The following is a 13,847-nucleotide window of genomic DNA, read 5'->3' on the forward strand; positions in this document are numbered from 1 at the left end:
GTAGTTTGGATGTGAGCAATGATAAATTTGTAACTAACCAGCTTTTGTCTACACTGAAAGTCTCAACAGCATGGAAATATAACCACTGGCATGACTAATTCTGATATTACAATAAAACAGAAGTGTGAGCGTTGTTTATTACAGAGAATGTCTACATTCTGTGTTTGCCTTGGAGGTCAAGTGAAACGTTTGTGCTCTTTATTTCCAAATTTTGACATCATTTTAACTGAAGTGCCGTTTGCCACTTTAAAAAAAAAAAAATGGGAGCATAAAACCGTTTTACATTTATGCTAACTGGTAACTTCTCCCTGCTGAGATGCGAATTAAAAACGTCGCGGACGTTGCCATGGCATTTAATAATTAAAGAGTTTCAGTAGAACGTTGTGTCTGCTCGTTGCCTGGAGACGGCGGGGGGTAGTCGTTGCTATTGGAAACCTGGTCCAGATAAGACAGCACACGACGACTCTCTGGAGTCATTCTAGAACTGAGGTGAGTAAAATTCTAAAGTGACGAAGCTTTGAAATGAGATTTAAAGCGGTTATCGCGGTGTTTGAGATTCAGCTTCACAAACGGGCGCAACGACCAGTTTGAGAAGCTTCAGGTTTTGGAAGTAAGCGGACACTTTATGGTTCTGTCACTTCGGCGAGTGGAAAAGATCACGGAGCTCAAATGAGCTATTTTATGACAAGAGTGTTTCTGTTGAATTTAGCCTGTACTACTGCTTTTAAAACACCTATTTATCCTGGTGTTTTACGGAAATGTCTAGCGTTATTTGTTGGTTTAAGTAAAGTGATGCCCCTCCTGTCTGTCACGTTAATATATGATCAATGCAAATGATCAAATCAAATGCTGCATTCAGACTTATAGTTGTGCTTGTATGGTGTGGTAATACAACAGTCACCCCTGAGTCACTTTAAAAAAAAGTAGTATTTTGTTAAATTTCCCATAATGCACTTTGAAGATCCCCATTTTTCAATTTGCCAGCTTTTCTGGGTCAGTCAGACTTTGCAAAGGATGTGAAGGATTCAGTTACGTGATCAGATTTCTTCTTTCAGGGATAAAATAGTTATTTGAAACAACCCTCTTTTAAATGAGTTAGGAAGCTTCATTATTAATAACATTTGAAAACAAGCGTTGTTCCTTTATAAGATAAAAGTTTATTTATTCAAGTTATTGAATGTGTATAGTATCTGTTGGTGTTGTGAAATTCAAGGGCTGACAAACAAATCTTACACATTTAACTGTACTTGACACATACCTTGACTGAGATGTTTGCTTGTTGCTGCAGCAGTAGGATGTCTGCACTTCCTGCAAAACCTGGCCTTCGCCTTAGTGTGTCAGAGTGGTACAGCAACAACCACCAGCTGTCTGCCACAGCTCAACACGAGAGACTTATTTCTAATGTGATCCGACAAGAGGGGAGGTCACTACGCAACGAGACCAGCTGCAAGGTGGGTGTTTGTGCAGGAAGCTGAACAGTCAGTACCTACAGGATAAAGGATACTCCAAAAGACGCAATGTCCACAAGTCCTTTATTCCTCCACACTTCATCAGTCTTCCATTCTGTCGCCTTCTTGCCATTTTTCTCTGCAGACAACCTGGGATGAGAGTGATACCTCTCGCCGGCTGAGTGACCGGGTTTGGGATGTTGCTCGATGGAAGGAAGTGCTGGAAACCTGCGCACGGAAAGTGGATGAAGAGATGGAAGCTCTGACCCTGGTGACTGTCCAAAAAAACTCAAATACAACAGAGAACTGGTTTCATTTTATGCTCATAAAAGTACAAAGCCTTTTAGAAGTGGTCAGTTTGGAACTCACAGTGAAGTAACCTTAGCCTTGGTGTGTGTTGGGACAGTCTAAAGAGCAGACCGAGCAGGCTCTGGCTGCGACTGTCATTCCTCTGGAGGTGAGTACGGAGTGTCTGACGCTGAGGGAGGGACGACGAGGGTTCGAGCTGGTCACCGACCCAGTAGACGAGCAGCTGAAGAAAGAGGAGGAGCTGATCAGAAGAGTGCAGCAAGTTCTGCAACAGCACATAGACAAGGCCTTCGAACAACTGTGGTAAACTGTGCTATGGTGTGATGTAAAAATTGCATTGGGACAGTTTTCAGTTTTTCATTCTTCGTTGACCAACTTTCTTTATTCTTGTTCCCAGTGTTTTGCAGGAGGCTCGGCATCAGCTGACCGCTGACCTCCAGAACAAGATGGACGCTCTGGACATCGATATGTCCTGCTTGTCACTTACGATAAAGTCACCTCAGATCTCCCTGAAGACCAGCCCAACCCGCATACCATCAGGGTAACCTTGGGATGAGGGTGTGCATGAAATAACACACAAAGCGATAGTTTGTTTACATCCACATTTTAAGTTTTGCTAAAACTCAAAAATCTGATTTATGGAATTTTGACTGAAAGACTGCAGAGAGGTTATTTATGTCCTGGTGTAACCAGCAGGATGCAGCAGAATAATACCTCCTTTTTCAGCTTTTCTGGTTTACTCTTGCCTCATCAGCTAAAATGCAGACATGTCATTGTTATTGTTGTAGTTCCTCCAACCCCCAGGAGTGGGTCCAGTTCAGCCAGTATAATTTAGCTCGTGGCCAGGAGGCCATGCAGGTGTCCCAGCAAATGAGGGAGGACATGAGTCTCACCAGAGCCCAGGTGGGTGTGATGTAACTACACCTGACCATAAGGTATTTATAGTACAAATACTACATAGCACTTACGGAGCAAGTATGTTTTTTTTAGCCTTTGCAGAATTTGACCTTGACAACCCAAGAACGTTAATACAAAGCCTCTGCAAAGCCATTTATCTTGTTTTTCTCAACTGTAACTGGGAATATCATGCACCAGTCTTGCTCTCACTTCCTCTGTAATCAAAAGAAGTTCACAGATGTGGCCCTTTGAATCTTTTCTCTATCCTCCATTCCTCAGCTACAGAATGAGTTGGAGACTCAGCGGAGGGCCACAGAGTTTGCCCTTCGTAAGCGCAATCACCATGAAGAGCAGGCCCGCGATGAGCTGGAGTGGCAAATAAAAACTGTAAAGTATCTAACAGCTTACAATATCAGGTATTTATCTATTTTACTACAGGTTGGGACCTTTTGAGATTAAAGACACAGTGTTTTTGATTCTCTGTAGACTGAAGATGAAATGAATGAAATGGAGAGTGACATCCACGGGCTGGACGCAGATCTGCAGGCAAAGACGGCCTCACTGAAACTGGCTCATACCAGACTGGAGAACAGGACCAACAGACCTGGCATGGACCTGTGCAGAGACGAGGTTCATATATAAACCTTTTAATATATCAAATATATTTAATATATCAAATACAGAATAACAACAGGAGCAGTTGAAGTGTTTTAATGGAAACTAAAAGCAGCTTCGTCCTGACTGACCTCTTCTTTCCTCTTTGTTTGCAGGTTCAACACGGCCTCGTCAGTGAAGTCCATCAGCTGGAGGCCACGATAGTGGCTCTGAAACAAAAGCTGTCTGAGGCTCAGTGAGTCTTGTTTTGTTACTGTGATGACAAAGTGGAGCTAATAGTTTATCCACATTTTTATTTACCTGTTTTCAGCCAGTAAAGGTTGCGCACACAGGAAAACCCAACATCATAGTTAGCATCAAAAGACACTGTGAACTCTGTTAAAATTACAAATCAAAAAAAAGGAAAAAAAAAATAGACATTCAGGCATGTTGCCTTTACTCTACAGTATGTGACACAGCAGTGAATATCAGAAATAATTCAAAGCAGAGTATGCTCACCCACAGATCTACCAGAAACCAGAGTGGAAAGAAATCAGTCTAAAACTCTCATCCCTACTTGTGTTCACCCCTTCCTCTCTTCACTCAGACACTCTCTGCAGAAGATGAAGCTCCATCACGCCCGCATGCTGCAGGATCTCTCCAGAAAACAGGAAGCTTTATCTCTGGAACAACGAAGCATGAACACCCGTACCCACCTAACATCAGCCTCCTGCACCGGCAAAACCCCGGTGCTGCTGGTCCCACTCACAAACTCCAGTGGGAGGAGCAACCTGCAGCTGCTGGCTCAGTAATAAGATGGTATCCAAATATATGACGAATATATTTTAGAATGATTAACATTTTTAGCTTTGACTTCATGTTTTCAACAACCAGCAATCAATGGATACCACTAAAATGTTCCATCCATACTTAAAATACATTCAATTCTGAATTCTGATGGTAGTAAATAAAATGAAAAATGAATTAATCATCTCAAGCTGTTGCTGAGAAACAAAACACTTTCATGTATTTTATTTATTTATTTCAACAAGAACTTTCACCCTCTCTCAAAAAAATTCTTCTCCTGACTTGTCTAAGCCCTTTTTGTGTGAGTAATTAGTTTTTAGTTGTGATCAGTTATGTACTTTGTGTGTGTTTAACTTCTATATGAAATTACACAAATAATCTGACCTCGATCCAACATTTGCTGATCAAGATATTTCTGGCATCTGACTGTATCTATGTATTCGAGGTTGTCTTTTTTGTTTTTTTGTTTTAAGAATTTATTGATTTCATACAAAAATTCACAAGTGAAAGAGCTCACCTTCATGTCTAGTAAGGTCATTACTTTTAGCGACCATCAGCTTTAATGGCTTTGTTTGGCCTCATCTTATTGTTTGATCAACTGACGCTGTTTGGAGCATGAAGACGGTGATAATGACGTGAACTTTGACTCATACGGTATACACGGTTTAGATAAAAAATCTGGTAAACAGGCACTAAACAGGGTGCCTAAGACAATAAACCCTAGTAACTCTCACCTGCCTCAGAATTAATGTCTTCAAATGGATGTGTTTGTGTCAGTCTCTGCTTTTAATGAGGATTTAGAGCTAGAGTCATCTGTTTTTAAAAACTGTTTGGTCTTTGTCTTGTCTCTGAAAGTTTGCATAGAAAGTTAGAACTTGTGTGTTTAGAAAAATTTCAGAGTAATATAACCATTGTGGCCTGTTGTGTGAAGTTTGTCTTAGATCAAGGGGTTTTCATTTAATATTCTAAATACTAACCTTCAACATGGTTCCCACTGTTCATTTATCATTTTTATGATAAGAAACTATGATGTATTTTCACATGTATTAAAGATGAACAGCAAGTTTCCATCTTGTCTTTTATTTTTTAAATACAAAAACAGGAGTTTCTGATAACAGACTCTTTATGTTTCTTTAAAAACTTAATTTAATGAGTTCAGTAAACTCTCTGCAGTTTATTCCTCCAACTCAACTTAAATCAAAAGATCTGAAGTTAGAGAAACTTGTTCTGAGATGAAAATAAAAACTGGTAATTTTAAGTTGAATTAACTTGAAATTAACAAAACAAGTTACAAGAGAACCGCCAACTAAGTTTCACTAAAACTAACATTTTAATTAAAGTTGTGTTGCTTTTGTGCACCAGATGAATCAGACAGTTCCGGTTCTTGCTCAATACTTAAGCAAATAAGCTAAGTTATGAATTTAGGAGACACAAGCATGATAGAGCGCACAGTGGGATTCTTGCCTTTTTTCAATTTGACCAAAATTAACTATTGAGACAATCAATATTATTATACAATGAGCAATTGTACTCAACAGTCATAGTTTAGATTTATTGGCATCTTGGCTGGAATGATTAAAATGTCTCTGTGTTAGAAATACTCACAGCAGCCTACTGAGGCCTCCAGGAAATCACAACAGAAAACATATGAGACGTAAATAAAGGCTGTGCTAATGTAGGTAAACATGTCGTCATGACTTTGCAAATATTCACGGCAGAATATCAGAAGACTAGATGTTACACACATTTGTTTTGAAAATTGGATCAATACACTGATCAAACAGCTAGCAGCCTTGTTTTGAACTGCCGCAGGTCGTTACTTGGAAAAACATTTCTTGGTATCCAACAAAATGCCTCTGCAACAAGTCGAGGTGATTTTCTGCTCCATTTTCTTCACCAAGAGCCTTTTGAGTGACACACCCACTCCTCTCTCATGCTCACTTTTACACACAAACACACACAAACCGGGGAACTCATTCTCCACCATAAAACTGTGCCACATGCCACAAACAGGTCAGTTTCCCAAAGCCCGAACCATCCGCTCCTCGCATCGACCATCAACTTCAGCACATTTATGACTTTACTACCTGGCCCTCCAGTTCATTTAGACAGCCTCGGCTTTGAGAGGATGGCCATGTGCTTCCTGGCACGCTGAATTATTCTGACTCATTTCACTTAAGGACCCAGATGCTACCTGTCTGTTGCCCTTCACTGAGAGGGCAATTAAGGCAGCCTGGTGCCGGCTAAATGCCCCCCCCCCCCCCCCCACTTCTGCCTGAGTGGATGCGTCTCCTTATCTGCATCGCTGTCATGATGTCGTGTGCACCTCGCCCCCTTCATGCCCACATGCATCAGCACCATTGTGGCCACCGCCTCTTTCTTTTTTTTTTTTTTTTTTGGCTTTGATTGTTTGTCAGAGTCGACTCTGAACGTGACGGAGGGAGAAATCCGTCTCTACACCTGCTCGATTACCAGCTCGGAAAAGAACTTTGTTTCAAATTTGTCTTTCCAAAGATGTGGTTTGGTAATGGAGAGGACACAAGAGCAAGTTTGTTTGCTTGTCTTAGTTGAAGCTTTCTCGTCAGTTTGACTTTGTTTGACGATTTGTCTTTGTCATGGTAAACTGGAGGAGGAGCTACCTTTCTGCTGGACTTCCTGTGCCTCTCAGCAGTGTCCACGTCCCAAACTGAAGAGATGCAGTTGACTCCCAAGGACTTCATCGCTCTTGCTGTCTACACCTTCACCTTTCTGCTCGGCCTTCCTTCCAACCTGCTGGTCCTCTTTGTGTATGTGCGCAAGGCCTACAAGCGTGGCGCCACGCCTAACGTGGTCTACGCCCTCAACCTGTGCCTGGCCAACCTGGTCCTCATGGCCTGGCTGCCCATCAAGACTCTGGAGACTCTGCTTCAGGCCTGGAGGCTGCCACCACTCGTCTGCCCCATCTACAACTTCTTCCTCTTCTCCTCACTATATGGCAGCTGCCTTTTCATCACTGCTGTGACAGTGGGGCGTTACCTCAGCATCGCATTCCCAATTATCTACAAGAGATACCGCTCCGCTCGAAACTCTTGCTTTGTCAGCGTTGCTCTTTGGTTGTTGGTGCTGCTACACCTTAGCTGTGCCCTGGTGGCTGAAGGAGGGGCTAACTTTGTCTCTGTCAAGGATCACACCTCAGCTTGCTATGACAATTTCAACACCTCCCAGCTGGCTGTCCTGCTGCCTCTGCGCCTGGAGATGGCCATCGTGCTGTTTCTTGTGCCTCTGATTGTGACGTCCTTCTGCACGCTGCGCTGCGTTACCCTGGTGTGGCGCTCAAATTTGCCCCCCATGGGGAAGAGAAGAGTCCTGACTGTTGCACTCTCCACACTCGCTGTGTTTGTGGTGTGCTATGCGCCCTACAACGCCTCACACATCGTGGGGTTTGTGTTGAGGCGCAGTGTTGAGTGGAGGACGTACGCTATGCTGACTAGCTCGTGTAACGTTTTCCTGGAGCCCATGGTCATGCTGATGCTGTCGCCAGCAGCGTCGAGGGGCATCATGGGAAGAATCTGTGGAAGGCAAAGTCAGTTCAGCCACATTGAAGGGTGTCGGCATCGATGTAATACTGTTGCAAATGTCAGGGCGCCTCCTACGCTGTCTGAGAAGAGCCAGGCGGGGGCTGAGGTGACTAAAGTCAGTCAGGAGTGAGGTCACAGAGGCTGGGGACTTCAGAGATGCTGGGAAAAACAATCATGACAAATCCGAAAGGAGAAAGAGGAAAAAAAAAACATCAACTGTCCTTCAAGTGTACTATCCACAGAAAATGCTATCTGCTGTATATCTCCTCCTCACGGATGAACCAACACAGAATCTAGATAATATCTCTGTGTCTGTCATTTCAAGGCAGAATGATTTAATCAGTGCTATATCATGCAGTGTCATCAGGTTACAACTTCCTGTTTCTCTTTAGATCTAATGTTTCTGAAGGAAAAAGTTGATGACAAAAGCTGTTTTGCAAGTCTAACCACAGTCAGTGGAGTATTGGTGTATCCTGTGTTATGTCTGTTTTTGCTGATGATAAAAAAAGTGACTCGTTATGCAGTTTTTGCTGTGACTGTTTCAGGTAATGGGAAATCCATGTTTTTACCGGGGAAACTGCATCTTTTTAAAATAGAAGAAGTTTATTTTCTAACATGGCCTTAAAAAAACAGTGCTGAACTTTAGGTCAGACAGTTAGCTTGGTGACAAATGGCTCCATCTGGTGTCGGTCAGTTATTGGTCCAAGCTATAACAAGGGAATCACCTAAAGCCCTCCCTTAGAAACTTTTTGTTACAAGACGTGATGCTGGGCAGGCTGACATGTGAACAGGGTTTTCTCACAGATGCAACCGATATCATAATAATGGCTTCATTGTGTTCTAGTGGCTGGGCCCTGTTTCACCGGCACTGAGTCAATATATCCTCAGTGGGACTGAGTCTGCAGAGGTATAAAAGTTTATCAGCCATTTGATGTTTGAAATGAATTATATATGTCATTAAAAAAAGTTTGTGCATTCATTGATTGATTGGTTTCTGAACATGCTGATTACCCTCCTTAATTACTTTGTAAAATGTTCTACAGTGACCTTCAAAAATAAAGTGTGATTTTTCCACGTTGTTTTTATGTGTGGCTGTTTGTTGGCTGTCTTAAAAATAAGGAACAAAATGTTGAATACCTTTGAGATTAGTGAATATTTCTAACTTCCTGTTTACCACAATGCACAGCTGGAAGATGAACTGAGTGAAAGCCAGTGCATCTTATACCTAAGTATACTCTCAGTTTATTAGGCACATCAAGCTAAAACTAATATAACCTAACCGTCCTTCCTGAAGCTTGTAATGTTCCTTTTGTGTTGAAACTCCTTTTAGCAAGAAGGCGATTCAACTTTACAATCGTTACGGAAGCTAATATTTGAAATTAATTATACATTAACACACATTAATGTAGGTGTTTCTGTCTGTTAGCCTACCCTCAATGATATGAAGTTTATACTCAGTTGATAAATGATTAATTGAAACATGGGTACTCAAGGGTGGAACATGATCACTGCTCCTACAGAAACACAGTACATTCAACATGTAGTGTAGATTTAATCCTGACAGAATATAAGAGTCCTTGTACTGGCTTCATTCGGCTTCCACACTATTAAAGTAGTCAGTACATTATCCCAAGACATTTTACAGCGTTTTTCCATGGTATGTGTTATGCTCAGATCAAATGAGGTGATACAGACAAGGACACAATAAAATAAATAAAATAAAAAAGCTTATTTTAGGACTAATACATATTGTCCTCCTCCTCTGTGGATAACATTCGTTTTAATGACCCCAGTCCTGAAATAATTTGTTCTACAAAGATAAACACCCTGGTTTTTGGTTGTTTGGTATGCTGTCCTACTAAACACAAACATGCACATGAACCACGTGATGAACACGTGTGGTCTTAATGTGACTTTAACGTTCATCCTCCACCAGTGAGGATCAGACAGGGATCATTTGGCACCAAGCTGCAGACTAATAACAGGTTTGTTGTTGACAACGATGTTGTGTAGACAGATTGTATAAAAAGGGGGCTGGTACGAGGGATGGAGACACAAACTGACTCGGTGCCAGACCACAGTGGAGCCGAGCGAGTCCACGGGCTTGCAGGCTGAACCCATCTGTTCCCTTGGGGCAGTTTGGTTCTCTCTGACCCAGTTCAAACTCCTCTGTAAATAAAACTAACAACGGAAGACATCGCTTCCCTTTTCAGTCCTCTGCATTTTTCCTTAAGCACTGTTGTAAGTACAAAACAAAAAGTTGCAATAAATGTGTAATTTTATTGCACCGGTTCTCTGCCCTCTCGCGGGCACTACGGGCAGATAAAGCCTCCATCCTCTATTGTAAGATGCTGTAACTGATGCAACATGTGTCCTTCCCTTTGTCTCTGTCAAGGCCTTTCACACCAAAAGTTAATGGGGCACATTTCCACCTGCATCATGCCGAGCCTCTGAGCGGTTGCTGGGAGATGATGTTTGGAGAGCGCGGAGAACAAAGACTGCGTCCAGACGCTTATTAAATTTCCGCTATTGAAGGTGAGATAGCAGGCATTCAGTAGGACATGCATATTAAGTGCAGTCTTGTGATCTGATTGAACAGTCTGCTTCCAGGAGGCGAAGCATGCTGCCACAGTGCTGCGGCAGCAGAGAGGACAGCCGCACAGGGATGGAGAACCGGGTTTTTCAGGTTTGACAGAGGTGAGTTAATCACACTTTTCATCATTTACTCACTAAAGCACACATTTTACTTCTGTTCAGCAGCATGTATGGACTAGCAGCATATCTATAAGTTTTCTAATTTTTTAAGTTAGTTTGATGGCTATGTGTTGCTGGTAGTTCAGAGACATTTGGGTTTTTTTTAATAACAGCCTTTTAGTGTAGCCATGAGTAATTTAAAGGATAAGTATGATGATATTCCATATTTCTCTTATTGTCAACAAATCCCACGGGAATTTATTCTACTTGTAATTATTGTCTGTGTATCCAGAGTCAAATATACGTAGCTCATTCCTCTCTGTCCAAAAGCTATTAAAAACATATAAATGAGTCACACCGTGTCACTGGGTGACCTCATTTATTTTTTTATTTTGAGTGGACCACATGTTGCACACACTGTCCTCATATTCACTGCAGTACCAACAAATTAACACCTGATTCCTATTTGAGTAAAGTTTGATAAAAATTACAGTGACAGTTTTGGGAAATTATGTTTTAGGTTTTGTAATTAAAAAAACAAAACAAACTATGGCTGAAAATGAGACCAAACATTACAAATTCCCTTGATAATTATTAATCATCAAAAGAGGCAATGTCTGTCAAAAACTATGTGAACCGTTCTTTGCTTTGATGAATAATGATTCATGTTTTCTTTGGTCCAGTGTCTCAGAGAGTCTGTCCCAGCTGTGAGCAGCCACCATGCTGTGCAGTCGCCTTTTGCTTTCTGTCTACATCCTCACCTTCCTGATGGGGGTCCCTGCCAACATCCTGGCATTCTGCACCTTCTGCCGCAAGGTGCACCGCAAGGCAACCCCGATAGACATCCTCCTGCTCAACCTCACCATCTCTGACCTCATCTTCTTGGCTTTCCTGCCATTTAAAATGAAGGAGGCCTGGGACGACATGGCCTGGATGCTGCCCTTTCCCCTGTGTCCCTTCACCGGTTTTCTGTTCTATGTCACCATCTACAACAGCACTCTGCTCCTCACGGCCGTGAGTGTGGAGCGTTACCTGGGGGTCGCCTACCCCCTCAGGTACTCCCTGTGCCGCCGGCCTCGCTACGCCGTGCTGGCCAGCATCATGTTCTGGGTGGTGACCTCTCTGAACCTCAGCATCGTCTACATCATACCCTACGCCCAGTGGAGTAAAGGTGCAGAGAGTGACAACAACAATGGCAGCACCACCAGCAGCCCAGCCCTGCCTCCACCCACCTGCTACCTGAATTTCAGTGAGGACGAGCTCAAAATCCTGCTGCCGGTCCGCCTGGAGCTCTTCTTCGTTCTCTTTTGTGTCCCCTTCTTCATCTGCAGCTTCTGCTACGTCAACTTCATCCTCATCCTGTCACGTCTTCCAAACATCGGCAGGCGGCGGAGGCTGCGTGCCATAGGTCTGGCGCTTGGCACACTCATAGTTTTCGGCGTCTGCTTCGGGCCTTACAACGCCTCCCACGTGGTGGGATTTGTCCGGAAGGAGAGCGAGGGGTGGAGGAACGTGGCGTTGCTCTCCAGCACCTTCAACGCCTGCCTGGATCCATTTATCTTCTACTTCTCCTCAGCAGCTGTCAGGAGCATGTTAAATCACTGCTTCAGGAACATCATGGCAAAGCTGCACATTCTCCGGTGTGGAGGGGCTCTTCACTGTCCTCACCGGACACCCCCCAAGACTGAAAAGTACAAGGAAGCAGCCCCTCCTTAAAAGAAGAAATTATAGATGTAAATGAAAAAAAAAAAAAACTCTAATGAATGAAAGAGGCTTCGGGCAAATTTTAGATGAACTGTGGCAAACAGACAAGTCAGCGTCCTCTTCTCAGGTTATGTCAGTACCTTTTACAGGTGATGTATACTCCAAACTTTAAAAGAGAAGAAATAAACACTCCAAAGCGCAGGTTTATTTTCAGTTATTTATCTGCTGATTCTGTTTCACTAAGGTAAATTAGCAGTAACGATCTACAGCTTTTTTTCCCAACAGACCATCACTGAAAAGTGGCCTCACATTCCGGCAACTCAAAACTCTTTCATTTCTGGATTAAAATGATTCAGTACATTCTCACATTTTTAGTTAATGGTTCAGTGCTTAGTTGGCACAGGTTGGCTTTGTTTTTGTGGTGCTTGACCCTGAAGGGCGGAGGTGAGAAACACCAACATCCTGCTGAAAATCAGCACTGCATTCACAACGTGAACTCTGCGCAGGAAAGCTGTTTCATGTGTGGCTGCACTTCTCTGACTTTCATGCATTCGGACTGATGATTAAACCGGGAGAGTTTCACACTGATCCAAGCCACAGAGCTGCTTCACCTGTGAGTCACATAACATTGTCTATGGGAAAAATGACTTTTCATTACCGAATATCTCAGCTCCTACTTCACAACTCACGTGGGTGTTCTAGTATTTCAAGACAGCCTCTAAGCCTTCACAGGGGTTACTTTGGTTCGCTGACACCTTGTCTGACCGGGTATAGATGAAGCCGGAAACTGTCCAATGAGGACACATACATACAGCATCCTGTTAAACCACCTTTCCTCTGACTCAGAGTACAGCCAGGACGCTGTTTAATCAAAGATGAGTGTTTTATAGGAGTGAGGGATAAAAGCAATTAAAAGCCAGGGGATGTTAGACTACATATGCAGGAAGTGGAGACTGTACACTTCCAAGTTAATATGGAGTCAGAAGCACAGACGGCCGGAAGTGTAAACACAGAGATTACGCAAAGTCGTAGAGAAGCATAGTTATAAAGTGTGTCTCCTCCTGGTGTGAGGGGACTTCAAACAGGGAGTGACTGATAACCGCCCTCTGGCCATTTCCTGTCAGTAATAATGAAAGCTGCAGCGCACCTATGCAGGTGGAGTGCATGTACACACAGATAACATCCCTTTATAGTGTCCTGTAGTATATACTGCTGTGAGTACAGCCAGGACACGTCGGTTCAGTGGCACACATCATGCGTTTATTAGTTTAGTGTGTCCGCCCGAAAATTTATAAAACGTTTAATAAAATCTGTCCACGTGCATTTCTGCGATCAGTTTTTGGCTTCACACCGGCCACTGCTTCCATGGAAACTTCATGAACCACAAGTCTATTCACTGATCTCTAAACGTTTCCATTTCCTTTTATGAGCACGGAAACATCCCGACGCTGTTGCTGTCACAGTATGAAAAACAAACTCATATGTTTCATACATCGAGTATTTATTCAAAAGAATTTAAATATGACAACCAAATAAAAAGGCTCAATTTAGGACCAGGATCAGGTGAGTGTTAAGACAAAAAAAAAAAAAAAAAAAAAAAAAAAAAGCGTTGACATAGTTTTACTTCTAAAAGTGACACAATTTCATAATCAGGCAAAAAAACAACAAAAGCACATTAATATACTGTGAAACCCAAACATCATTTTTCTTTTTGAGTATGATGATATGCAGCCAATCACAAAGGTGTTTAAAGATTTATTTATTTTTTGTGGGGAATCCCTTAACACGGGAGACGGGCACTCATGGAGTGACAACTCAAACAAAGAACTATCCCAAG

At 42.6% G+C, this 13,847-nt stretch overlaps 3 protein-coding genes across 3 annotated transcripts; all 3 read left to right on the top strand.

The window, feature by feature from the left end:
• Positions 1-428: 428 nt before the first annotated feature.
• On the top strand, positions 429-5,035 carry tekt2 (tektin 2 (testicular)). The gene is made up of 10 exons (XM_041053752.1): positions 429-489; positions 1,289-1,451; positions 1,594-1,719; positions 1,855-2,060; positions 2,155-2,298; positions 2,546-2,660; positions 2,934-3,041; positions 3,141-3,284; positions 3,425-3,504; positions 3,856-5,035. Exons 2-10 carry the CDS (start codon positions 1,296-1,298, stop codon positions 4,058-4,060), a joined length of 1,284 nt encoding a protein of 427 aa, XP_040909686.1. The 5' UTR covers positions 429-489; positions 1,289-1,295; the 3' UTR covers positions 4,061-5,035.
• Positions 5,036-6,749: 1,714 nt separating this feature from the next.
• On the top strand, positions 6,750-7,742 carry LOC121192159 (free fatty acid receptor 3). Its single transcript, XM_041053735.1, has one exon. It carries the CDS (start codon positions 6,750-6,752, stop codon positions 7,740-7,742), a length of 993 nt encoding a protein of 330 aa, XP_040909669.1.
• Positions 7,743-11,026: 3,284 nt separating this feature from the next.
• LOC121192187 (free fatty acid receptor 3-like) lies at positions 11,027-12,022 on the top strand. The gene has a single exon (XM_041053765.1). The coding sequence runs from the start codon at positions 11,027-11,029 to the stop codon at positions 12,020-12,022; it is 996 nt and encodes a 331-aa protein (XP_040909699.1).
• Positions 12,023-13,847: the final 1,825 nt, after the last annotated feature.

Source organism: Toxotes jaculatrix, chromosome 13 (assembly GCF_017976425.1).
Source record: "Toxotes jaculatrix isolate fToxJac2 chromosome 13, fToxJac2.pri, whole genome shotgun sequence".
Taxonomy (NCBI): Eukaryota; Metazoa; Chordata; class Actinopteri; family Toxotidae; genus Toxotes; species Toxotes jaculatrix.

What these genes read in the sequence shown, in the direction of transcription:
- tekt2 (XM_041053752.1), top strand. Translation starts at nt 1,296, where the DNA reads ATGTCTGCACTTCCTGCAAAACCTGGCCTTCGCCTTAGTGTGTCAGAG. An exon ending in AAGGCCTTCGAACAACTGTG is followed by an intron (nt 2,061 to 2,154) that starts GTAAACTGTGCT and finishes TCTTGTTCCCAG; the next exon opens with TGTTTTGCAGGAGGCTCGGC. An exon ending in CAAAAGCTGTCTGAGGCTCA is followed by an intron (nt 3,505 to 3,855) that starts GTGAGTCTTGTT and finishes CTCTTCACTCAG; the next exon opens with ACACTCTCTGCAGAAGATGA.
- LOC121192159 (XM_041053735.1), top strand. Translation starts at nt 6,750, where the DNA reads ATGCAGTTGACTCCCAAGGACTTCATCGCTCTTGCTGTCTACACCTTC.
- LOC121192187 (XM_041053765.1), top strand. Translation starts at nt 11,027, where the DNA reads ATGCTGTGCAGTCGCCTTTTGCTTTCTGTCTACATCCTCACCTTCCTG.